Source organism: Aricia agestis, chromosome 12 (assembly GCF_905147365.1).
Source record: "Aricia agestis chromosome 12, ilAriAges1.1, whole genome shotgun sequence".
NCBI classification, from domain to species: Eukaryota; Metazoa; Arthropoda; class Insecta; order Lepidoptera; family Lycaenidae; genus Aricia; species Aricia agestis.
In genome coordinates, this window is record NC_056417.1 from 11,456,125 (window position 1) to 11,478,918 (window position 22,794).

General features: G+C 37.0%; 2 protein-coding genes across 6 annotated transcripts in view; one reads left to right on the forward strand and one right to left on the reverse strand.

Moving 5' to 3' along the window:
- The window catches only part of LOC121732758, a 30,989-nt gene extending 29,735 nt beyond the window's left edge, over window positions 1–1,254 (reverse strand). For 3 of the 4 annotated variants that reach the window (XM_042122716.1, XM_042122715.1, XM_042122714.1), the window contains exons 1-2: window positions 813–1,254; window positions 17–169 (exon numbers count right to left, since the gene is read on the reverse strand). In XM_042122716.1, coding sequence (XP_041978650.1) covers window positions 17–169; window positions 813–965 — 306 coding nt within the window. In that variant the 5' untranslated portion in view covers window positions 966–1,254. Of the gene's footprint in view, window positions 1–16; window positions 170–343; window positions 632–812 lie in introns of those variants that run through there. The other variant, XM_042122718.1, reaches the window with a different exon arrangement.
- Window positions 1,255–1,773: 519 nt separating this feature from the next.
- Window positions 1,774–21,764, forward strand: LOC121732207 (H(+)/Cl(-) exchange transporter 7). Of its 2 annotated transcripts, XM_042122012.1 has the most exons (17): window positions 1,774–1,789; window positions 1,905–2,034; window positions 2,252–2,356; window positions 2,458–2,656; window positions 3,025–3,134; window positions 6,645–6,788; window positions 7,957–8,134; window positions 8,689–8,838; window positions 10,622–10,763; window positions 11,181–11,319; window positions 11,811–12,074; window positions 12,642–12,818; window positions 14,120–14,209; window positions 15,188–15,310; window positions 16,470–16,646; window positions 19,313–19,468; window positions 21,623–21,764. In XM_042122012.1, exons 2-17 carry the CDS (start codon window positions 1,924–1,926, stop codon window positions 21,722–21,724), a joined length of 2,367 nt encoding a protein of 788 aa, XP_041977946.1. In that variant the 5' UTR covers window positions 1,774–1,789; window positions 1,905–1,923; the 3' UTR covers window positions 21,725–21,764. The 2 variants fall into 2 exon arrangements, with proteins under 2 accessions (XP_041977946.1, XP_041977945.1); XM_042122011.1 differs by lacking the exon at window positions 1,774–1,789 and having other exon boundaries at window positions 1,805–2,034.
- The last annotated feature ends 1,030 nt before the right edge of the window (window positions 21,765–22,794 follow it).

The window sequence follows — 22,794 nt, forward strand, 5'->3', positions numbered from 1 at the left end:
GTTTTATTAAACTCACCTCCTTGGGGCCACTCAACGAATTTGCGTATGTGACAAACTGTTCCAAGAGTCTTTCGGATTTTTGCGACAGCTCTCTGAATGTGTGAAACTCATCGAGTTTGTGTGCACAGCTCCCGCACACCACCTGTGGCAGCATATCCTCAGGTGATACCTACAAATGACAGGCATTACATTAAACAATCTATAGTAACATTTACACCACATTATAGTGACCTTTTAAAAGATTACACCGAGAGATTAATCATAGATGATTCATCACAAAATTATTCAGATAATAAAATAAAACAGCAACACATAAACATGATCTTATTTTTACATCTCTAACCTTTGAGGGTGAATGCAATCCCCCACAAGTAAATGTAGCTCTATATTTAGAAAGTATTGATACCAAAAATAGACAAATGTTGAGTGGTTTATCAGTGTAAGTTTTTAGAGATTGGGGATACTGATTGTGGCGTAGGATTCGCGCTGAAACACATAGAGGTGTATCGGGAGAGGTGTGCTAGGTGGAGGCCGGGGAGACTCCCAGCGCTCCTTTGTTATCAGTGCACGGCCACCGATACGCCGCGCCACCACACGCTTCACTATCATTTCCACGAAACACATTAGTCATCCACTCGAACACTCAACGCGTGGGCCGTAATATGATATCACAATGCGAAAATACCCAGCTCCGCGAGAAAGTTAATGGCGCTTATCAGTATCCACAATCTCCTCCGCTCGTGCCCAACTTTCACACGAAAAAAACACCACATATCGTGTGTGCACCGCCAATATGTTATCACATAGTTTACCATTATCGACAAATATGTCATTATCATCTCCGAAAGTCGCGATTTATCCTTATCACGGTCGAATATTGGAAGTTTAACATCACTGCAATTATCGCCACAGAATGATAAACAAAGGCGACACACTGAATGGAACTTCGGCGGCAAATAACACATATTTAGAAATTAAAATAGAGAAACGTGATCACAACGAAAGAAAACATTTAGAAAGTAATGTTGTAACTAATATAAAAATTAAAGATTTGAGAATATAACTGCATGCGATGATGTAGGATACATCACATCGCGATTGTCAACCAAACGAACGAGCAAGCTACACACACATCTAAACACCTCATTGTTTACGGTACGCTGATTATTGCGCGTGTACATGTGCCAGTTTGTGGCGCTAGTGTGCTTTGAGTTGACAACTGATTAGTGATTACTGATAAAATGATAACATTGTCAAAACGCATTTTGATAAGATAAGATAAAACAAAAAAGATTTTGAGGGTATTTGTAAAATTAGTACGCAGTTTTGTAACAAAAAATGTTTGTTATGATAATAATCTGGTAAGTATAAAGTAGTACTAACTAATAGCCCATTGCATTGTACTAGAATTTTTACAAGGCTTTAATTAATAATTTTGCGATTTTTCATTACAGCTGCTAGAAACTAGAAAGTCTAGAAAACCGTAGAATTCTCCGCACATATATTAGATTCGGTTTTCGTTCTGATTTTTCAATATTTCTTTTATAAAATGCTATCTAATCCATCACTTATTTTTAAAAAGAAAAGCTCCGTATGCTATTGCATTATCTGTGAGCTTGGAGTCATATGTCAGTTTGACGTTTGATAATTGACATTTGACGTTTCAAATTTATCATCGCTGATCGCTCATGCTCCCAAATATATACTAGTAATCTGTGCATGCTCCTTTGTTAAAAATAAAATAGTAAATTAAGAATTTAAAATAATTTTAAAATACTTAATATAATAGGTAAATAAGTAATAAAGTAGTGATTTGAATATATCTTCGTTGTATAGTATTTTGTCGTTAGTAAATAACTTTTTCTAAGACATAAAATAAATATAATAACATTGATGATTTCTAGTATTTAATGTTTGATCAAAATGAGTAATTTATCGCTAAATGGCGATGTAAGTGATACGACAGACACCGTAAACCTAATAAGTAATGAAGCCAGTACATCAAATGCCACACAATTCAATTCGAACCTGCAGGTACAGTATTACTTATATTAAACTATTGAAGTTCTAGTTCTTACATTGACTGTCGCTAATAGATTTTTGCATTGACTCGTATTTTGTTACCTAAGACCAAATAAAAATGTTACTTATTACATAATATTAGTTTTTTGACTATAGTTGACTAGCAATTTAAGTTTATTTAATTGTTTCTCTGTAAAGAAACAAATTTATTTACTTTTTAAATTAAAAGGAACCGGAAGAAGATGACTCAACAGGCAGTCATGGTGTGAGAAGGAGAAAACCTACTGAAACATTTGAGCGTGGATCTCTGAATGTTCTTTCTGCTAAATATGAGGTAACCAAGCCTAGTTTTTTGTTTACAAACATATAAAAATATTAAGGCAGAATATTTTTTTCTAATATTTTATTGTTTACATAATGCTAGTTTATTTTCAGAGCTTAGATTATGACACATGTGAGAATAATTTACTTCTAGACGAAGAAAGAAAAAGAGGTTATCCATTTATAGTATGGAAGGATATTTCACGATGGATAGTATTCTTGATGATTGGTGTGATCACAGCTCTTATAGCTTTTATAATAGATATATGCATAGAAGAATTCTCAAATATCAAATACACACAGCTAAAGAAATGTATCCTTTTGATAAAATAGGAAGAGAGTAATACTATATAATACTAAAGTTAGTTTTTAAAGTTCTCGTTAATAACAAACAGAAGTCTTTTTTTTTAATTTAGGGTATAAGAAACAGAATAAATAATAAAAAGATAAACTTAGTTATATTTTCTTATGCCTATTAAACTAAGTAAGACTAGTATATTATGGAAATTATGGACCAAGTATGATTTGTTTGTTTAACTTAAACTTTCAATTAAATAGATTTACTAACTACTATACTTACTCTATTGTACAGTAGATGATAGTATTTGTCCTCAATATTATTATAAATTGTAATATCATAGTATCATTTATCACAATAATAAACCTTATGCAGTATGACAGCTGTGGATAAATATGTCCTACTTGATAAACTATACATACCATATTTGTTGTGGGTGTTGACAAACATCTGTATTGTTTTCATTGGATCTGTGTTGGTTGCATATGTTGAGGTGAGTGTAAATTATTCACTTATCTAGATGACGCTCGCAGGCCGCAACTCTCTTGCGCCAAAATCTTATCACTCGGAAATTTGTTTATCGCGCGGGACCCATACATTTTTCTGGGATAGAAAGTTCCTGGGACGGACGTTGTTCGTAGAGTCAACATCCTGAGGATGCTCCGGTGTTGAGGCGAAACGCGCGGCGAGGTTTTCAACTTGCATGGTGGTGAGAAACCTTGCACAAATTTGCTTACATTATTGATTGTATGGTGGTGGTGTTTGCAGGTACTTGCATGCGAGTGTACGCATAGGCAGTGTGGGAGAGGAGGGTGCTGTACGCATACTTATGCATGCACTCACTCATTTACTTACAGGTTGAGGTTTATTTCCCGGAATATTGCTAAAAATATCAACATACTAAATTTTTTAAGGTCCTGGGACTTTATGTATCTCCATACCAAATTTCAGCTAAATCTGTTCAGCGGTTTAAATGTGAAGAGGTAACAGACAGACACACTTTCCCATTAATAATATCAGTACGGATGGTTGGCTCTGAGCTGAGCTTATGTCAACATTTTCATTTAACCCATAAGGACACCACTGACCGCGACAACAATAGATTTCCAAGAATCGACCGGAGGATTAATTACAGTTAAAGGTGAACGTATTTTTCTCAGCAACGTACACGCCGCACGCGCCGCATTTTAAAATTCGTTGTTTGCAATGATGTGAAACCTCGCACATCTGCACTGTATGACCCGAGCGCATTTCGTGTGCCAAAATGCGTACGGCGCCACAGTGGTCCGAAATCGCTAAATAGTGGACATTCGCAAAAAAGATCGATTTTGATGTGGAAAAAAATACCATCCGATAGATTTTAAGAGGAGTAACAATAAATCCTTATTAAGTTTTTTATAAAAATGTATATTTAAGGTGAAAAAAAATAATTACGAAAATGTTGTATGGGAAATAAATAGATTTTTTGCAATAACTACTAAGTCACTCTGGTTCATTTTTGAAACAAGTAAAGTTCTAGTGGTATATAAGGTTTAGAAAAAAAATTACGAAAATTTACGTGCAGCCTTTTGCAGTAGAGGGGTTCAAAATTTTGAAATAATTTTACTAACTTTTTAGGTGTGGAAAAAATACTATTCGAAAGATTTCTTAAAGAGTAACAATAAATCCTTATTAAGTTTTTTATAAAAATGTATTTTTCAAGGTGAAAAAAAAATAATTACTAAAATGTTGTATGGGAAAGAATCTATAAATAGATTTTTTGCAAAAACTACTAAGTCATTCTGGTTCATTTTTGAAACAAGTAAAGTTCTAGTGGTATATAAGGTTTAGAAAAAAAAATACGAAAATTTGCGTGCAGCCTTTTGCAATAGAGGGGTTCAAAATTTTGAAATAATTTTACTAACTTTTTAGGTGTGGAAAAAATACTATTCGAAAGATTTCTTAAAGAGTAACTATAAATCCTTATTAAGTTTTTTATAAAAATGTATTTTTCAAGGTAAAAAAAAATATTTACTAAAATGTTGTATGGGACGGAATCTATAAAATATAGATTTTTGGCAAAAACTCATTCTGGTTCATTTTTGAAACAAAATTAAACTAAAATTAACTACTGACTAAACTATTGTAATTATAATAAAATAAAAATTGTTACACACACTAATAACTCAAACAATTTCAAATGAAACTTATAAATAAACAATAATAAATAATAATCAATTAAACCAACGCGCTTTACAAACATAGTGGATCTACCACGACCTCCGTGGTTCAATGGTTAGAGTGTGTGGCAACTCAAGCCGGGGGTCGCGGGTTCGAATCCCGCCGATGGAACAAAAAGTTTTTGAAAGTTCCTGGGTCATGGATGTGTATTAAAATAATATTTCAAAAATCTTAAATGTATTAATTTATGTATAATATTATAAAAAATCCAGAAATACATCGATGCAATGAACATTTTAGTTCTAATACGATTCAACAGATGGCGTTTTATTTTTTACTTTATTGTAACATAGAACTAATCATACTTATTAGTTAGTATGTTTTTGTTTATAGTTTTTAATACGTTAGAATATTATGTTTAATAATATAATCACTTGGTATAATAATAATCAATCTATCTTATCTTATAGAACTCCTACTGCATTTCTAATATATGTGACAAGTTGACAACAGAAGGCGCTCTGAAATAACGAAAATAGATATAGAATTAATAAAGAGATTATACGCTGTATTGCAGACAGTTTCTTCTGGGAAACAGAGCTGTATGTAAAGTTTTATCCGTGGTACTACATGCCTGCAAGTGTTCACAAAATCCTTATACATGGTGCTGATATTTGTAAGCATTTTGGCTTTATTCCAATTGGCTGTTTGAGTGAAGAAGCTTCAGAGGCAAGGAATAAAGAATTTAGAAATACTAGAGAGATGCATACTAAAAAGACGAGTCGAGCAGACTAATGAAGATTTGTTGCACAACTTTTTAATAAATTCTGATCTATATTTGTCTCACATTCGTCCAAAGTTGTCTAAAAATAAACACCAAGAATTTCATCCAGACACAGTCGACCTGTTGCTTGAAAGTCCTCTTTTATCAGCTGAAGATTACGAAGAAAGTGAAGTTGTGTCATTACAAGGCGATGATAGCATTGGAGATCCACTATGTTTGTAAAGCGCGTTGCTTTAATTGATTATTATTTATTATTGTTTATTTATAAGTTTCATTTGAAATTGTTTGAGTTATTAGTGTGTGTAAAAATTTTTATTTTATTATAATTACAATAGTTTAGTCAGTAGTTAATTTAGTTTAATTTTGTTTTTGTTATCCATGTTTGTAAATACAAATAAGTATTGTTGCTTTTTAAAAGTACATGTAATTTTTTTTTGGACAATGCCCATTGTTTTTTTTCGCCTTAAAACAATTTTTGTACAAAACTTATAAAGGATTTATTGTTACTCTTTAGGAAATCTATCAAATTGTATTTTTTTCCACACCTAAAAGGTTCGTAAAATTATTTCAACATTTTGAACCCCTCTACTGCAAAAGGCTGCACGTAAATTTTCGTAATTTTTTTTCTAAACCTTATATACCACTAGAACTTTACTTGTTTAAAAAATGAACCAGAATGACTTAGTAGTTTTTGCAAAAAATCAATTTAAAGATTCTTTCCCATACAACATTTTCGTATTTTTTTTTTTTCACCTTAAATATACATTTTTATAAAAAAACTTAATAGGGATTTATTGTTACTCTTCTTAAAATCTATCAAATGGTATTTTTTTCCACACCAAAATCGAAGTTTTTTGCGAATGTCCACTATTTGGCGATTTCGGACCACTGTGCGGCGGTCGGCGAGTGCTGTGCAGCACAATCGTTGCTGATGTGCGATCACCTTTAGAAATTAATTATTCGTTTCTAAGAGTGGTAGTCTAATTTAAAAATTCTTATTATTTGGCATCCGGAATTTAATAACACTCTTCATCAATTTGAAATAATAAAATGTTTTAGCCTGTTGCAGCGGGAAGCGGTATTCCTCAAGTGAAATGTTACTTAAACGGTGTGAAAGTGCCACGGGTGGTCAGAATCAAGACCCTCATTGTGAAAACAGTAGGGGTCATCACCGCAGTAGTTGGTGGACTGGCGGGAGGAAAGGTAAGTTGGATACTATTGAAAACGTTAATAGGCTACTTGACCTTTATACAATATATACCTAATTTCATTGAACAAATGTATATTTCACCCTTATCATCAAATAAAAGCTTATGATTGATAAATAAAGTCGATTTGAAAATATTATTTTATATTTTTTAATTTGTATTGACGAAAACGCTAATTGCGATACTTCCGATTTGGATGTGACGTCATCACTCTAGTAATTTAATATCTTCGCTCGTAAGTTTTTTTTTTTTTTTATCTTTTTTATTTTACAGAGGCTTTTAACACTCAGTGTCAATGTCAGCCTCATAGGTGAACACAGTGTTCCCTACAAAAGGGACAGATCCAAATAATTATATAATTTGATTGCCTCTGGGGACAACGGCTCCGAAAGTACACTGTTGATCCGTCCATTGTGCAGGCAGCCAAAGTCACCTAAGAGCCTTGATCTTAAGTTTATTTGTACATAAATAATAAGAATAAGCCTAGAAAGATTTGTAAAATACATTTTCTTGAATAATTGAAATAAAACATCAGTCATCTCCATTTATTGTTGTTGGGAAATGAAATGGCCAAAACTTTTCTCCAAAAGTTTTCAACATTACTTCTAAATGATTTCTCATTTCTTATTTAATTCTTTTCTAATTTTTTGGCACTTTTAGACTCGTATATTTAGCACATAAAAAAATTCAATAAAAAAAGTATAAAATACAAAAAAATATGACGTCACACTATGGCGGACAGTGTTTTCGGCGCCATTTAAAAGGCATATTTTTCAATCAACATTTTTATGGGTTTCTACTGTTTAAAATATTAAGATTTTTGGTGAAAATAAATGATTAAGAAGCGATTATCATGAAGAAAAGAAGTAGGTCAAATAGCCTATTATGTCATTGATCAGTTGAAGATATTATGTAATACTAGATGACGCCCGCAATTCCTTTGCGCCAAAATTCGTTTATCACGCGGGAACCGTACATTTTTTCAGGATAAAAAGTATGTCCTTTCCCGGGACTCGAAAGTATAGTCTATGCCAAATTTCATCAAAATCGGTTCAGCGGTTTAGGCGTAAAGAGGTAACAGACAGACAGACACACTTTCGTATTTATAATATCATTATGGTTAAAAAAAATATTCGCCCTCTCAACGGTGATGATGTCCCCAGGAAGGTCCCATGATCCACAGCGGGGCGGTGGTGGCGGCGGGCATCTCGCAGGGCAAGAGCACCACCTTCAACAAGGACTTCAAAGTCTTCGAATACTTCCGCGAGGACCACGAGAAGCGGGACTTCGTTTCCGGCGGCGCGGCGGCCGGCGTCTCCGCCGCTTTTGGCGCACCCATCGGTACGTAAAGTAATAATAATAAACCATTTATTCAACATACACATTACACAAGAAAAAAAGAAAGTATCGTTTACATTCAGCCTCTGCCTCTAATCCTCGCGCTGCCGGAAATAGTTCCCTGAATACTGCGGCTATGATAATACACTCAGCCCTTTTACATTATCTTGCCGCGTCAGGGCAGCGGCAGCGGCATGACGAGTGGCAGCGCGAGTATTTACATTCTCGCGCTGCCTACTTCCCTGCCGGATCCCTATCCGGCAGGGAAGTAGGCTGCGCGATCAGCGAACTGACAAAAAAATGCTGTTTACATTCAGCCCCCTGAATGTAAACAGCATTTTTTTGTCAGTTCGCTGATAACTTTGTTGTTTGTGAACCGATTTTGATGCTTATTTTTTTGTTGAATAGAAAAAATTTCAAAGGTGGTCCCATAAAAAAAAATTGTTTTATTTCTCAGTAGATTTTAAGAAAATGCTTTCAGAATGTTGATACTACGGTGCCTACCACCGGTACCACGATAGGAGAATACCGTTTAAAGTCAATTTTGTTTATTACAGGTGGTGTTTTATTTTCGCTGGAGGAAGGAACAAGTTTCTGGAATCAAGCTCTCACATGGCGGACGTTTTTTGCCACAGTTGTGTCAACTTTCACCTTGAACTTCGCGTTGTCCGCGTACCATGGTCATCCAGGGGAATTGAGCTACCCAGGTAAAGTCTTGTGACATTGTACAGTGATAAAAGTTGCATACTAACAATACCTAGTAGTTTATTAAATATGTCTTTATTTTATTATATGTATCTTTAATATTAATATGAATATTATAATATATTATAGTAAGACGTATGTAGTATTTTTAGCCATAAGCATTTTTTTGATTGTTTTGTTTTGTATTAATTTAAGGTTGTCTGGAAGAAACCACTTTCACAGGTTTGTATGTTTGTACAGGTTCATAATTATATTATTTTAAATTGTAATTTAGTTTTTTAATTTTTGTACAAATAAAGCATTTCCTATCTATCGCCGCCGCCGAGGCCGGCCTAGAAAAAGATGGCGTGATGAGCTGGAGGCATACCAGCCAGGCTGGCCAGCGGTGGCGCAGGAGAGAGACAGATGGAAGTCTTTGGGGGAGGCCTTTGCCCAGTAGTGGCTTTAGGCTTATCTATACTATAATATTATAATTGGGAAGAGTTTGTTTGTTTGTTTGAACGCGTTAATCTCAGGAACTACTGGTCCGATTTGAAAAATTCTTTCAGTGTTAGTTAGCCCATTTATCGAGGAAGGCTATAGGCGCGGAACGTTATATTTCGCGTGGTCACGACATCACGCGTAAACTGGACCCATTTTGCTGAAATTTGGTATAAAGATAATTTGAGTCCTGGAAAAGAACAAAGGATACATTTTGTCCCCGAAAAATGTACGGTTACTGCACAATATACTTTTATGATTTGCGCGTAAACTATTCAATCTATTTTGATGGAATTTGGTATGGAGATACTTTGAGTCTCGGGAAAGGACAAGGAATACTAATTTTGTCCCGGAAAATGTACGGTTCCCGCACAATAAACTTTTATGATTATCGCCTAAACTATTCAATCTATTTTGATGAAATTTGGTATGCCAATACTTTCAGTCTTGGGAAAGGAAAAGGGATACTTTTTATCCCGGAAAATATACGGTTCCCGCACAATAAACTTTTATGATTCTCGCCTAAACTATTTAATCTATTTTGATGAAATTTGGCATGGAGATTGAAGATACTAATTTGAATCTGGGACAAGGAATGTTTTTTGTCCCGGAAAAATATGCGGTTCCCACACAATATAGGTTTCTGATTTGCGCGTAAACGACTCAATTGATCTATGGGAACAACTATAAACTAAAGTCCACGCGGACGAAGTCGCGGGCAACAGCTAGTAATAATAATAATAATAATAATCTATCTACCTCCAATAGCATAAAATGGCAAAAACTTTCGGTCTGAGGGCCTAGACAAGTGGCAAGCGATTATCGTAAACGCCAACAAAATGTATGGGATTTGACATTAGTATTCGCTAGCGAAGCGATGACTTATGTCAAATCGCATACATTTTATTGGCGTTTACGATAATCGCTTGCTACTTGTCTATTAGGGCTGATCAGTATACAACCACCAATAGCGTGTTCCTTTGCGCGCCCATCCCCCCCGCTCAATCCTTGCCTCTCTACCCACTCCACCCATACCTAAAAATGTTACACTCCACACTCCATTCTCTTTCTATTTTAACATATTTTCCATCGATTTGCCCTACCAAAGAGATACAAAAATGTAATGCACTGCGCATTATCTTTTCACTTTTACATTACCATCTCTATATATTATATCTGTTTCATTCGCTCAGTGATCACGTTTTCACAGAAACGCGATAACAATATTTTAAATCTCACTGGAATGAAAGAGGCAACTAGCTTTTTATCTTCGTTATTAAATTGAAAACCTTTATACATTGTCAGGTTTATTGAATCTGGGCAAGATGGAGCCGTTCCCGTTCGAGTTCTACGAGCTGCCCGTGTTTATGCTGTTCGGCGTGGTGGGCGGGGCGCTCGGCGCGCTGTGGAACTACATCAACTATAGACTCTCTGTCTTCAGATTAAGGTTGGTTTTGCCTTGACGTGGGCGGGGCGCTCGGTGCGCTGTGGAACTACATCAATAATTATAGACTTTTTATATTTAAATGGAATCAGAACTGTAACAAGCGACTGGCGAGCGGATTTAGGACGGAGAGGACGCGCAGCGTATTATACATCGGGGACACGTCGCGGCTTCGCACCGAAGACATCGCGGGCACGCGGCGGATACGTAACGTTTTTATCGCGTTTACTAGTTGCGTGTTCGCCATGTATTTGCAGTGAATTCGGGGCGGGTTCGTTGCCCCTCCGCGACGTATTCGTTGCGTGCTCGTCCCGCCCCGAAGCCGCTCGCTATCCGCTGGCATGATAAGCCCCGGCCGGCAGCACTCAGACATTTAATGCTTATTTAACTATAATTTTATGAATATATTTTTATACGTAGATACGTGCGATCACGCTGGCTGCGCGTGGCGGAGGCGTGTCTAGTGGCGGGCGCGAGCGCGACGTGCGGCTTCCTCATGATGTTCCTGCTCAACGACTGCCGCCCGCTCGGCGAGGACCCCACCAAAGTGCCGCTGCAGGTGAGATGTAATAATGAATCTATTATTTGCACTTAAAACATAAAAATAGTACATACATACAAAGTGCCAAAAAAGTCATGAAAAAATATAAATTATTATTAAAATGTGCAAAATGGCGGCCATAACGCTTAAGAGCGCGTTCAGAGATGCGGATGCAGCGCGCGTCACTTGTTTTAACAAACGCCATAACGTACTCGCAGAAACGCGTACGTCTGATCCCACTCTAAGAGCCAGTCCACACGGCGCGTTACGTCAGCGTTGCGTCGACGCAGCGCTGCCGTTTGACGCATAGCCGGCCACACGGGCGCTGCGTCATCGCAGCGTTGTTACGAAGCAGTATTACCTAACGTCAACAGCCCCCCCCCCCCAGCCACTGGCTTCGTCTTGGGGGCTGCTGTCCGTCATGTGTGTGTTGCGGTTATGGAGGACGCCTATGAATCATCTCTGATAGTATTTTGTATTGGTTAGCCTCAAAAACTATATGCTTACAGCTATACTGCGCTGACGGGGAGTACAACGCTTTAGCCGCTCTCTGGTTCCAAACCCCTGAAGCATCAGTACGCTCACTCCTCCACGACCCATTAGGCAGCTACCGGCCCACATCCCTGCTGGTGTTCGTGCTAGCCTACTTCCTCCTCTCCACGTGGACCTTCGGCCTGGCCGTCTCCAGCGGCCTGTTCATCCCCAACCTGCTGACTGGAGCCGCCTGGGGACGACTCCTCGCGATACTGATACAGTACACCCTGCCGTCTAATGTGAGTGAATTTATATGATCGTTAAATGTGTTTAGTAACCGCTCATCTCGAGAACTGCTGCACTGATTTCGCAATTTTTTTCCTCGGCGGGGTACGAACCCGCAGCCTGCGGCTACTCGCACGACTACTGAGCCACAGCGTCTGGCAAACGTTGTTTTGCCATATAAATATAAAGTGAGACAATAGTTTCAGTCGTTTTTCGTCACGCTGATCTCAGATATACTTTGATAGGCGCGATTCACGCGGTGACAAATGACAATTTTGACGTTTGAACTTTCTAAAAATCTATTTATAAAGTATAAACCTCAAAATATTGACATAACAACAATTGTGTTTTAAAAAATTCAAACGTCAAAACTGTGACCACAAGCAATGAAGTTAATGTTTATAGTCTGTCAAGAAAGTGAAAAAATTAAAAAGTGGCAACATCGTTGTGTCATCCCTTTTTTCTTAGATTGGTTTGAAAGGGATGACACTACGATGTTGCCACTTTTTAATTTCTTCACTTTCTTGAGAGACTATAGTTAAATAATAAGGATGCTAATATTTATCACCTTTTTTTCACAGAGTATAAACCCGGCCAAGTACGCGTTAATTGGAGCCGCGGCTCAACTCGGCGGCGTCGTACGAATGACGATATCGCTCGCAGTTATCATTATAGAGACAACGGGACAGATCTCTAATGCGCTACCCATCATTGTCACCCTCGTCGTCGCGAAGTGGACCGGGGATTTCTTCAATGAGGTACGACACAGACACATCTCGCATGTACCATTGAAGCTACTTCATTTGGTCGCGTTAAGGGTCAATTTATACTAGCGCAGAGTCGAAGCGAATCGAAGCGCGTCGAAGCGTCAAATTCACCAGCGGGGCTAAAATGGTCGCATTTAGCAATTCCTCTCAATCAATTCAGCAAATGAATTGTCAAAACTGTCAAACTGACAAATGTCAAATTAGTACGAATTACTACAGACCGACAAGGCTTTTTATGAGTTATGAACGTGAGCGGGAACGCTTCACTTAAGCAGAACTGTCATAAAATGACGTTTTTGTATGATGGCAGCATTAGTTCCTTTTTTCGCCACGTTCATATAAAGCCTTGTCAATCTGTAGACATGAATTGCAAGCAGAGTGACCATTTTGCAATTTTAAGAAAGTGAATCATGTTACGATTCATATAATGATTCTACAAAGCGACCATTTTAGCCCCACAGGTCGAACGAGTGCGCGCGAATTCGCCAGAATGCCTACAGTGATGACGCGTAGATTCGCTTGTAGGCGCATGGATGCGCGAGAATGCGCGCGCACCAAAAAGCGTTGGTCAAGCGAATTTGCACGAGTGCACGCCAATGCGCGCGCCTTTTTAAATTCTCAGAATTATTTTTGCGTTAATGGTTTGGAGTTAAGGTTGAATTTGGTATGTTCAGTTTTGATAATTCGCTTCGATGCGCTTCGACTCTGCGCTAGTACAAATTGACCCTAAGTCAAACCCATCCGACCGATCACAGCTAAGATTCATAAACCGACCAAATGACGTAGGTCCGTCAACTGACTAAAATTACTCCTGCGTAACTGGCCTGGTTTCAATGAAACCGGCCACCGTCACCGAAACCGGTACGGGAGTTATTGTTATTTATGTGTACACTAGCGACCCGCCCCGGCTTCGCACGGGTATAAAATATATTAAAGCCTATGTGACTCACTGAAGAAATGATACAATCGATTCAGTAGTTTTTAATTATATTCATTACTACCCGTGGCCCATATTGGTCGGTACCGCCGCAAAAGCTACGTCCCGTAATTTTTTAATCTTTAATATTTTCTAAAATATTTATTTAAATCATATTCTGTACAGGACAATATAGATCTACTATTTAATGAATGTTATTATACTTATAAACCTTCCTCTTGAATCACTCTATCTATTAAAGAAAACCGCATTAAAAATCCGTTGCGTAGTTTTGAAGATCAAAGGGACATGAGGGAAAAAAGCGACTTTGTTTTATAATATGTAGTGATGACACTAATAAGTGTATGTGTGTCAGGGTATCTACGACATCCACATCCAGCTGGCGGGCGTGCCGCTGTTGGGGTGGGAGGCGCCGCCGCTAGCGCACACCGTCTACGCCTCACAGGTACTGTCTAAAGGTACAAGTTGGAAGCCGACCACATGTCGTCGCGACACGTCATTTCTATGTATTTTTAGCTTGCTAGCTTCATGTCGCTAGCTGCGCAGGGCATTTCATAGAAATACATACAAACCAGTAGTGTCGCGACGACACGTCGTCTGCGGTTGCTTAATGTCGTCCGCTGCCAACCGGCACCTTTACTTACACATTGAAAACACCTTAAGAGGGCAACCTATGCCAGAAAAAAAATCGGTTTTCACCCGCGCACTTCATACCCCCCGCACTCGCCCAACGCATTCAAAATGTCACCACGGCTATAAATTTGTGTAATTATTCTCGTAACCACTTTTTGTACGAACGTAGTATAACCAAATATATCAGATAAAATTTTGAGAAGTTCGAGTCACATTTTCCACCTGTACTTTGAGAATAAAATTAATACTTTTTAGTTTTTGCCTTATACACTAGTAATACTTTATGTTATGTTTATTTATCGAAATCGAATAGGCTCTGACACTACTGGGTCGATTCTGCTGTAGTTGTTACAAAAATATTATAACTTTACTAGCTGTCCCGGCAAACGTTTCTTTGCGATATAAAGTATTTCGCCCGTATTATTTTATTGCAGGGACTAAATAAGTATGTTACCATGGCAACGTACATCGCTATCCCGTCGCACAAACAATGGTCGCCGTCAGTCTCGAGTTGTAACAATTTACTATTATTTATTCAACAAATGCACTTATCAATATAATAAGTACCCAGTAGCCGATTCTCAGACCCACTGAATATGCATATTATAAAATTTGGTTAAAATTAGCAAAGTGTTATTAGGAAGCAGTCTTAACGTCAACACCCCCTCCTGCTGGGGGCTGCTGTCCGTCATGTGTGCGTTGCGACGACGCAGCGCGCCGTGTGGACCGGCTCTTAGTATGCTTGTGTATAATTTTGTGACAATTAATAGTTATTATTATTTTTATAAAGGTGATGTCACACCCCGCCGTGATTCTGCGTACGGTGGAGAGGGTTGGCGACCTGGTGACTATACTCCAGATGTTCACACACAACGGCTTCCCCGTCGTCGACCCGACGTCCGAGGATGATGAAGTAAGTTAAACATCTCATCATTTTTAACCTGGCCCCGCCAAAAAGAGAGGTGTTATAACTTTATAAGTTTGTTTGCGTGCGTAAAACTAATTAATCGAAACGACTGGGCCGATTGTGATCAAGTTTTTTTTGTTTTAAAAATTACCATGTCGAGGGTTTTCTTTAGCAATAGTTAATCATCTTCAGCCCGCTCAGTGCTGAAAAATTTGCGTTTATCTAGTTTATGAACTTTTGTAAGTACATACGATCAGGAAGTTGATTCATAGGCAGATGGCGGACCTACGTAATTAGGTCGCGGTCGTCAAACTCAGCCGACAGATCACGAGTTGCATTGAACCATAAAGTTAATATACCTAGCGGAATAGAGAAACAAAGGCCTGAGCAAAAGAGATGTCACTATCAGTAACACTACGTGGTAAAAAGAGACGTGTGATACAAAGGCCGCCAATTCAAACTATTTCTGTTTTTGTAACATGTGTAAATTGATCTATTTTGTTTGTTTGAATAAAGAGTTTTTTATTTATTTATTATACATGACAGCAGCACTCTTTTTTTGACGTACAGTCGGCACGTGCCACACGTTGACAATTTAATCTCATAGAAATCATGTTCAATCATGCTTGTATAAGTGTATACGTACACATATTTTTACACACAGATGAAACCAATTTCGGTTTCGTTTGACAGCTCGAGATTGTTGCTCTATTCCACTAGGTATATTAACTTTATGCATTGAACTTACATAATCCGACTAAATGACGTATCACGTATAGCCTGTCAAGAAAGTCACGACAGGCGGGAAAATTTTCTAAACGTTTTTCACGCTTAAAAGGTGTATTTTTTTCTTTGTATTTTCATAGATAACGCTCATTACATTTTAAATATTGTCACCTTTCACATTTGTATCTCGAATTAATAAAGTTCTCATATTTTCTATTTCATTTAAAAATTTTCCCACCTTTCATCACTTTCTTGACAGACTATAGGTCCGTCAACACTCAACTGCCTATGAATCAATTTCTTCGACGGGACAATTATTATCTCATGAGGCCGTCCATTAATTATGTGATGTTTTTGGGTATTTTTTTTACTGATTACTTTTATATTAGGAGTAGTTTTTTTTTCATTTAACATTATCATAATGAGAATTGCTTTTCAGTCCGAAGTGCCAAAGTACAAACGCCTCCGAGGATTAATACTACGCTCCCAGCTGATAGTTCTGCTACAGAACAAAGTGTTCAACGAGAACCCCAACATCGACTGGTCTGATGTAAACATCAACATGTTTAGAAAGGAGTACCCCAGGTATCCGGATGTCATGGAAGTGTTTAAAGATGTAAGTGGGTGAAGTGGGTAACTATTTAAAAATGTTTCTTGTGCATCCTCCATGCCTTTAAGACCGGGAAAATGGATGGAAATCAAAGAAGTGTGGATTTTTGGTATAGCCAGATAATAAAGTATGTAAGTTACAGTCTGTCAAGAAAGTGAAGAAATTAAAAAGTGGCAACATCGTAGTGTCATCCCTTTTTTCTTCGATTGATTTGAAAGGGATGACACTACGATGTTGCCACTTTTTGATTTCTTCACTTTCTTGACAGACTGTACAAGATATTTTATCTTAAGGCTAAAATAATGTATTTCAAAAGCATGACTTAACAATATTGCCATTGGCACAAGAGTGCCTACTCTTACATATGAATAATTAATTATCGTTATATACGTCTGCGCATTTTTCATAAAAAGGAGTCAAAAGTTTTTTTTTCACGTATTATTAGGTATAGATTTAAGTCTAGGTATGGAATTAAAATAAAAACTAGAGGACGGAGCGCCCCGAAGACTTGCAGTGACGCACCCAATGGCCAATTCAAATATTAGGCCTGGAGATACTGACACAAAATTCTTGGTCATTTGTACCAGTATGGCGGTTTTACAGGGGTATAATTACGTAAAGGCAAAAAGGAAAATGATGGTCATAGCGCTCGCACTGGCAGCCCAAACGCGTGGGCGTTAATCGAACGTGTCGGATAAATAACGAGTGTCGAACGATTTGTTCCACAGAAATGCTTGTATTTTCAGATAGTCGAAAAAAAATAAGTAGGCGAAAGCGTAATGCCATACTTGTCGGGTGCGGCTTACAGCCCGCCATACCGATGCGAATACGTTAATTTTAATAAAAAAATTGAACCATTTGTACCAGGCTAATTTTTGCATAGCTAATCATCGTCGAGTAGCCATTCACGAAAATCACCTTGTCATACTTTTCCGACAGGTCCCAATGGCCGCCATACCACTGCAAAGGTTAATTTTTTTTCGCCAAACGATTTGTACCATTATGGCATTTAAATTTTTGGAAAGTATTTGACAAAATTTTTCCCATACTTCTAGTAGGGGGAAAAAGTGCTGTCATACTTGAAATACTTATTTATTTGCCATGTTTCAAAAATACGACTATAAAATACGTAAAATCATTTTTTACATCATGGCATCATTGTAGTCTCGTCATTTGGCAATGAGGGATTTTCATTTATATTTTTTTAGACATTATATTATGGGAACAACATCCTAGAGTCATTTTACCCACAACACATTAATACACGAGAACAATAATTATAATTGCCTAATATTGCATCCGGCCCTTTGAATACCACTGTCTAATGAGTTATAGTCTCAAGTCTGGCTATATTTTAGCTGGACGAGAGTTAAACCCAGTGTTAAAATATGTATGAAAAATTATTCATATTTGACGCGGACGAAGTCGTGGTTATTGAGAAATATATACCAACAGATTAATATACCCTTTCTACGCCTGTTTATTGAGGATAGCTTCATAAAGTAACGTTAATTACTATTGATATTGTGAACATAAGGTGCAAAAATAAATATACTAAAATAATCGTAGCTCAGCTCCGATATTACTTAGAACAATTTTTATTACCAATATATGTTTCTCTAATGTAGTGCTACAAAATAGTTATGGTTTTATCCGTGGCCGCTGGAAAAAAAATGACGCCACAGGTCCATACAAAGTTACCCAATGCCCTTTATCTCTCGAGTCTCGACGTATGCATGTTAGCGAAAAAGAGATATATATCGATATCGACAATATCACTACGCTCGAGAGTGAGATATCCACGAGATATCTCGTTACAGGGAACTGTTAAAAAAAGTTTCAGGGTGGTACAAATCGTTTGGCGAAAAAAAAATACAGCTTTGCAGTGGTATAGCAGCCATTGGGACCTGTCGGACAAGTATGGCAAGGTGATTTTCGTGAATGGCTACTCGACGATGATTAGCTATGCAAAAATTTGCCTGGTACAAATGGTTCAATTTTTTTATTAAAATTAACGTATTCACGTCGGTATGGCCAGCTGTAAGCCGCACCCGACAAGTATGGCATTACGCTTTCGGCTACTTATTTTTTTCGACTATCTGATAATACAAGCATTTTTGTGGAACAAATCGTTCGACACTCGTTATTTTTCCGACACGTTCGATTAACGCCCACGCGTTTGGGCTGCCAGTGCGAGCGCTATGACCATCATTTTCCTTTTTGCCTTTACGTAATTATACCACTGTAAAACCGCCATACTGGTACAAATGACCAAGAATTTTGTGTCAGTATCTCCAGGCCTATAAATGTGGTAGGCCGGACACGGCGTGTTGCGCATGACGTGTTTGTGTTTCTTAGGGTTCCGTACCCAAAGGGTAAAAACGGGACCTTATTTAATAAGACTTCGAATTTCGATGTTTGTCCGTTTGTCCGTCAAAAACAAAATAAATTAAATATTTAAGGGGGGCTACCATACATCAAACACAATTTGGGCCTATTTTTGCTCTATAATGTTACGGGACCCTTTGTGCGTGAGTCCAATTCGCACTTGGCTGATTTTTTAAAATCGACTGGACTTGAATTTGTCACTACTTTGTGCGGCGCTCCGTCGTCTAGTTTTTTTTATAAGTCCGTATTAAAGCCGCAATAATAATGCTTCCTATATCCGGTAGATGTCCGGCGCCGATCTGGAGAATACGATCGACCTGCGGCCGTACATGAACCCGTCGCCGTACACGCTGCCACACCGCGCGTCCCTGCCCCGCCTCTTCCGTCTGTTCCGGGCGCTCGGCCTGCGACATCTGCCGATCGTGAACGACGTCAACGAGGTAAGGGATTAGGGGGAGGGATGAAGTATGTTACGTGATTATCATGATTTTTAGATCCTGCGCTGGGAAAATATACGGACTACGGCGTTCATCCATAAAGTACAGCATGACTGGTGAGACATGTTCAATACTCGAGAGGACGTGATATTTGGCTATTACATTAGACGAAAAAAAATAATATAAATAATTAATATCGATTGATCGCTGAGTAAATGTAGCTTAAAGTTAAATAATTATTTACCCACCGCGGACCACGCGCGCGGGAGGGGTTCGCGCGGCCGCATAATAATTTACTAAGTATCCATGATTCATTTATTTAAAGGGAAATTTGGTCAAAAATTAAGTACCTAATTTTATTACATAATTATAATGAGAATCAAGTACCGAGTACTCTCCTTAAGTATTGAACATCTCTCACCAGTCATGCTGTATATGTTTAAATGCAGCGACCACATAGCCTCTAGACGCCTAATGCAAGGCGAATACTTTCAGACAATATGTAAGACTTATAGGTCTTACTTTAGATAATGATAGCGAAATCTGTCTTAGTATCGACCACATCCGTGACCCATGTACATCTCGTGCGTTTCATACAAAATATTTTTTTTACTGTCAAGAATCAATTTATTCAGAGCTCAAATTACACTGGTCTGTATCCATGACGAAAGCATTTGACATAAGTCATAACTCATATCCCTTTCTATCAAACACAAATTAGTAATGCGTATCCTTTCTTCGGTTATCGTCACGCGTCACTAGTGATGTGATACCAACTATCTTTCAGAGGTATATTTTTTTTAATCGAAAATCGAAACAACGCGTGATATGCTCAAGTCATTTTGAGTAGGACTGTTGTTAAACAACTGATTAATGATTATAATTTATAGCAATAAAAATTGTCGACGATTACTGAGCTCTGCAGTAGGTACCAACACTGTTTTTGCCAATTTTAGTAAGAGAAATATGTATAAACCATCCATCTACTAGTACTACTACTATCTACCCATCACAAAGCGTTGTTTTTTGTCGGCGTTGCGAAGTAATCATGAAATCTTATCTTGAAAGCGTAAAGAAAGTAACCAAATAAAGATTTTTAGTCACTAAAACTTCAAGCAGTTTTATTGGCGAACAACTATTTTTAGAAATAAATTTCCATCAATTTCATTGTGACTTAGAAATCATGTGGCGGAATTAGCAAGTCAAATAATCTATACTAATAATAAATATAAAGCTGAAGTGTTTGTTTGTTTGTTTGTTTGAACGCGCTGATCTCAGAAACTACTGGACCGATTTGAATTTTTTTTTCAGTATTAATCAAGGAAAGCTTTATTATATTATATCCTATGTAGCCTATATTATATTATCACGCTAAGACCAATAGGAGCGGAGCACCAATGAAGAATGTTTCAAAATCGGGTGATTTTTCCTATTGTGCTGCGTAAACGATAAAAGTTTCGCAAAAATCATATAATATTACAGAATTTTTGCCCTCTAAAAGTTTAAAAAAAGTATATATATAATTTGTAAAAAAAGTATATTTTTAAATATACTTAGGTAAGTATAGGTACTTTTTTAATATAATCCGAACACGTTTTTGTATATTTTTAGAAGCTTGCCACAATTAAAGTATTTTCTTCATTCTGTACTTTAAAATAAATATGTACTGGTTTTTTTTATTTCTTTTGACAAGCGCTTCTCGTACTTCCCATCACTAGTTCTGATTTATGACATGCCGTGAATTTGAATTGGCCAATCGTAATGCATTTCTTACCTCTCCCCCCGCGTCGCTTACCTCAGCACATTGACAATAATTTGTTAAGAGAAATCAAAACATTGGGCGTCTATTGGGTTATGTGGTCGCTGTTTAAATGTATACAAAAGGAATTACACAAATGCCTTAATAAATTAATGAATGACCTATATTGCATCGACAATTATTGGCAAATCAAAAATTTGCACTGACTTTCGGCACCTTTAGCTTAATTCCTTTGTATGAGATTGTATGCGCTGAGCCGCAGTACGCGGCAGGGACGTCACTACTATGGAACGTGAAATGTCGCGTCGCTCTACTGCAGTTTTGTTAGGACTTATGCCTTTGCAGTTTCACTCTTATACAAATGAATTATACGAACTCAATAAAAATTATTTTGCCAGGTGGTCGGTATGGTGACGAGGAAAGACATAGCGAGGTACAGAGTGTGGAGACACCACGGATACATGGGAATGCAGGAGTTGCTCATGTGCGCCGATATATAATTCATAATTATTAATCATAATATCATAGTTTATTTTTGTGTTAAAATCATATTATTATCTACTTATATATCTTATATATAAAAATGGATTTTCAAATGTGTTAGTCGCGCTAAAACTCGAAAACGGCTGAACGGATTGGGCTGATTTTAGTCTCAAAATATTCGTAGAAGTCCAGGGATGGTTTTAAAGTGACACGAAGTTCACCGGGACAGCTAGTATATATATAAAAATGGATTTTCAATTGTGTTAGTAACGCTAAAACTCGAAAACGGCTGAACGGATTGGGCTGATTTTAGTCTTAAAATATTTGTAAAAGTCCAGGGAAGGTTTTAAAGTGACACGAAGTTCACCGGGACAGCTAGTTACTTGATATTACTTATTTTTGTGTTAAAATCATATTATTATTACTTGATATTACTTCGTCAATTTTTTCATTGTGAGGTTCTTATGAGTATAATTTTAAATCATTTTATCGAGTAACTATAAGATTATCTTTGTATATTTAGAATTAAGATGTAATCTATATTTTTTACTTCAAATTTAAATCTCATTATGTAAATAAGTACTATAATATTATATTTTTGACATAATAATATTAGTAATAAATCTTTACTGATGGTGTTATATAAATCTGAAGATATTATTGTTGAAAGTCTCAGAAAGTACTGGACTGATTTGTATGTTATTAGTTATTACCTAGTTATTACTTATTATCAGGCACTGACATAGAGTAGACCACAGAAGGACTTAGGCTACTCTTTTTGTGGGAAAATGTATGGTTTCGTTGGAATTCCTCCATGGACGGACGATGTGTCTACTTACTTATAAATATTGTGATATTTAGAGGCTTAATATTTATAAATAAATTGTAAAAATTATATTTGTAGGTTTTTAAAATAAGAAACTAAATACTTATTTAGTAAAATGAAGGTTAAAAAACCTACATCACTCACCAAAGTCCATTTCTTGGTTTTTAGAAAAAATCATACTTATGTTTTTTTTGTTTTGTTTCTATGTTGTATAAACATTCCTTTTGTAATTTTTTTGTTGTATAAAATTGTAGCCTCAAT

Excerpts from the sequence above, each read along its gene's own strand:
- LOC121732207 (XM_042122012.1), top strand. The coding sequence starts at position 1,924 with ATGAGTAATTTATCGCTAAATGGCGATGTAAGTGATACGACAGACACC. Across the intron at positions 11,320-11,810 it reads CCACCAAAGTGCCGCTGCAG|CTATACTGCGCTGACGGGGA; the intron begins GTGAGATGTAAT and ends ATATGCTTACAG. Across the intron at positions 16,647-19,312 it reads TCATGGAAGTGTTTAAAGAT|ATGTCCGGCGCCGATCTGGA; the intron begins GTAAGTGGGTGA and ends TATATCCGGTAG.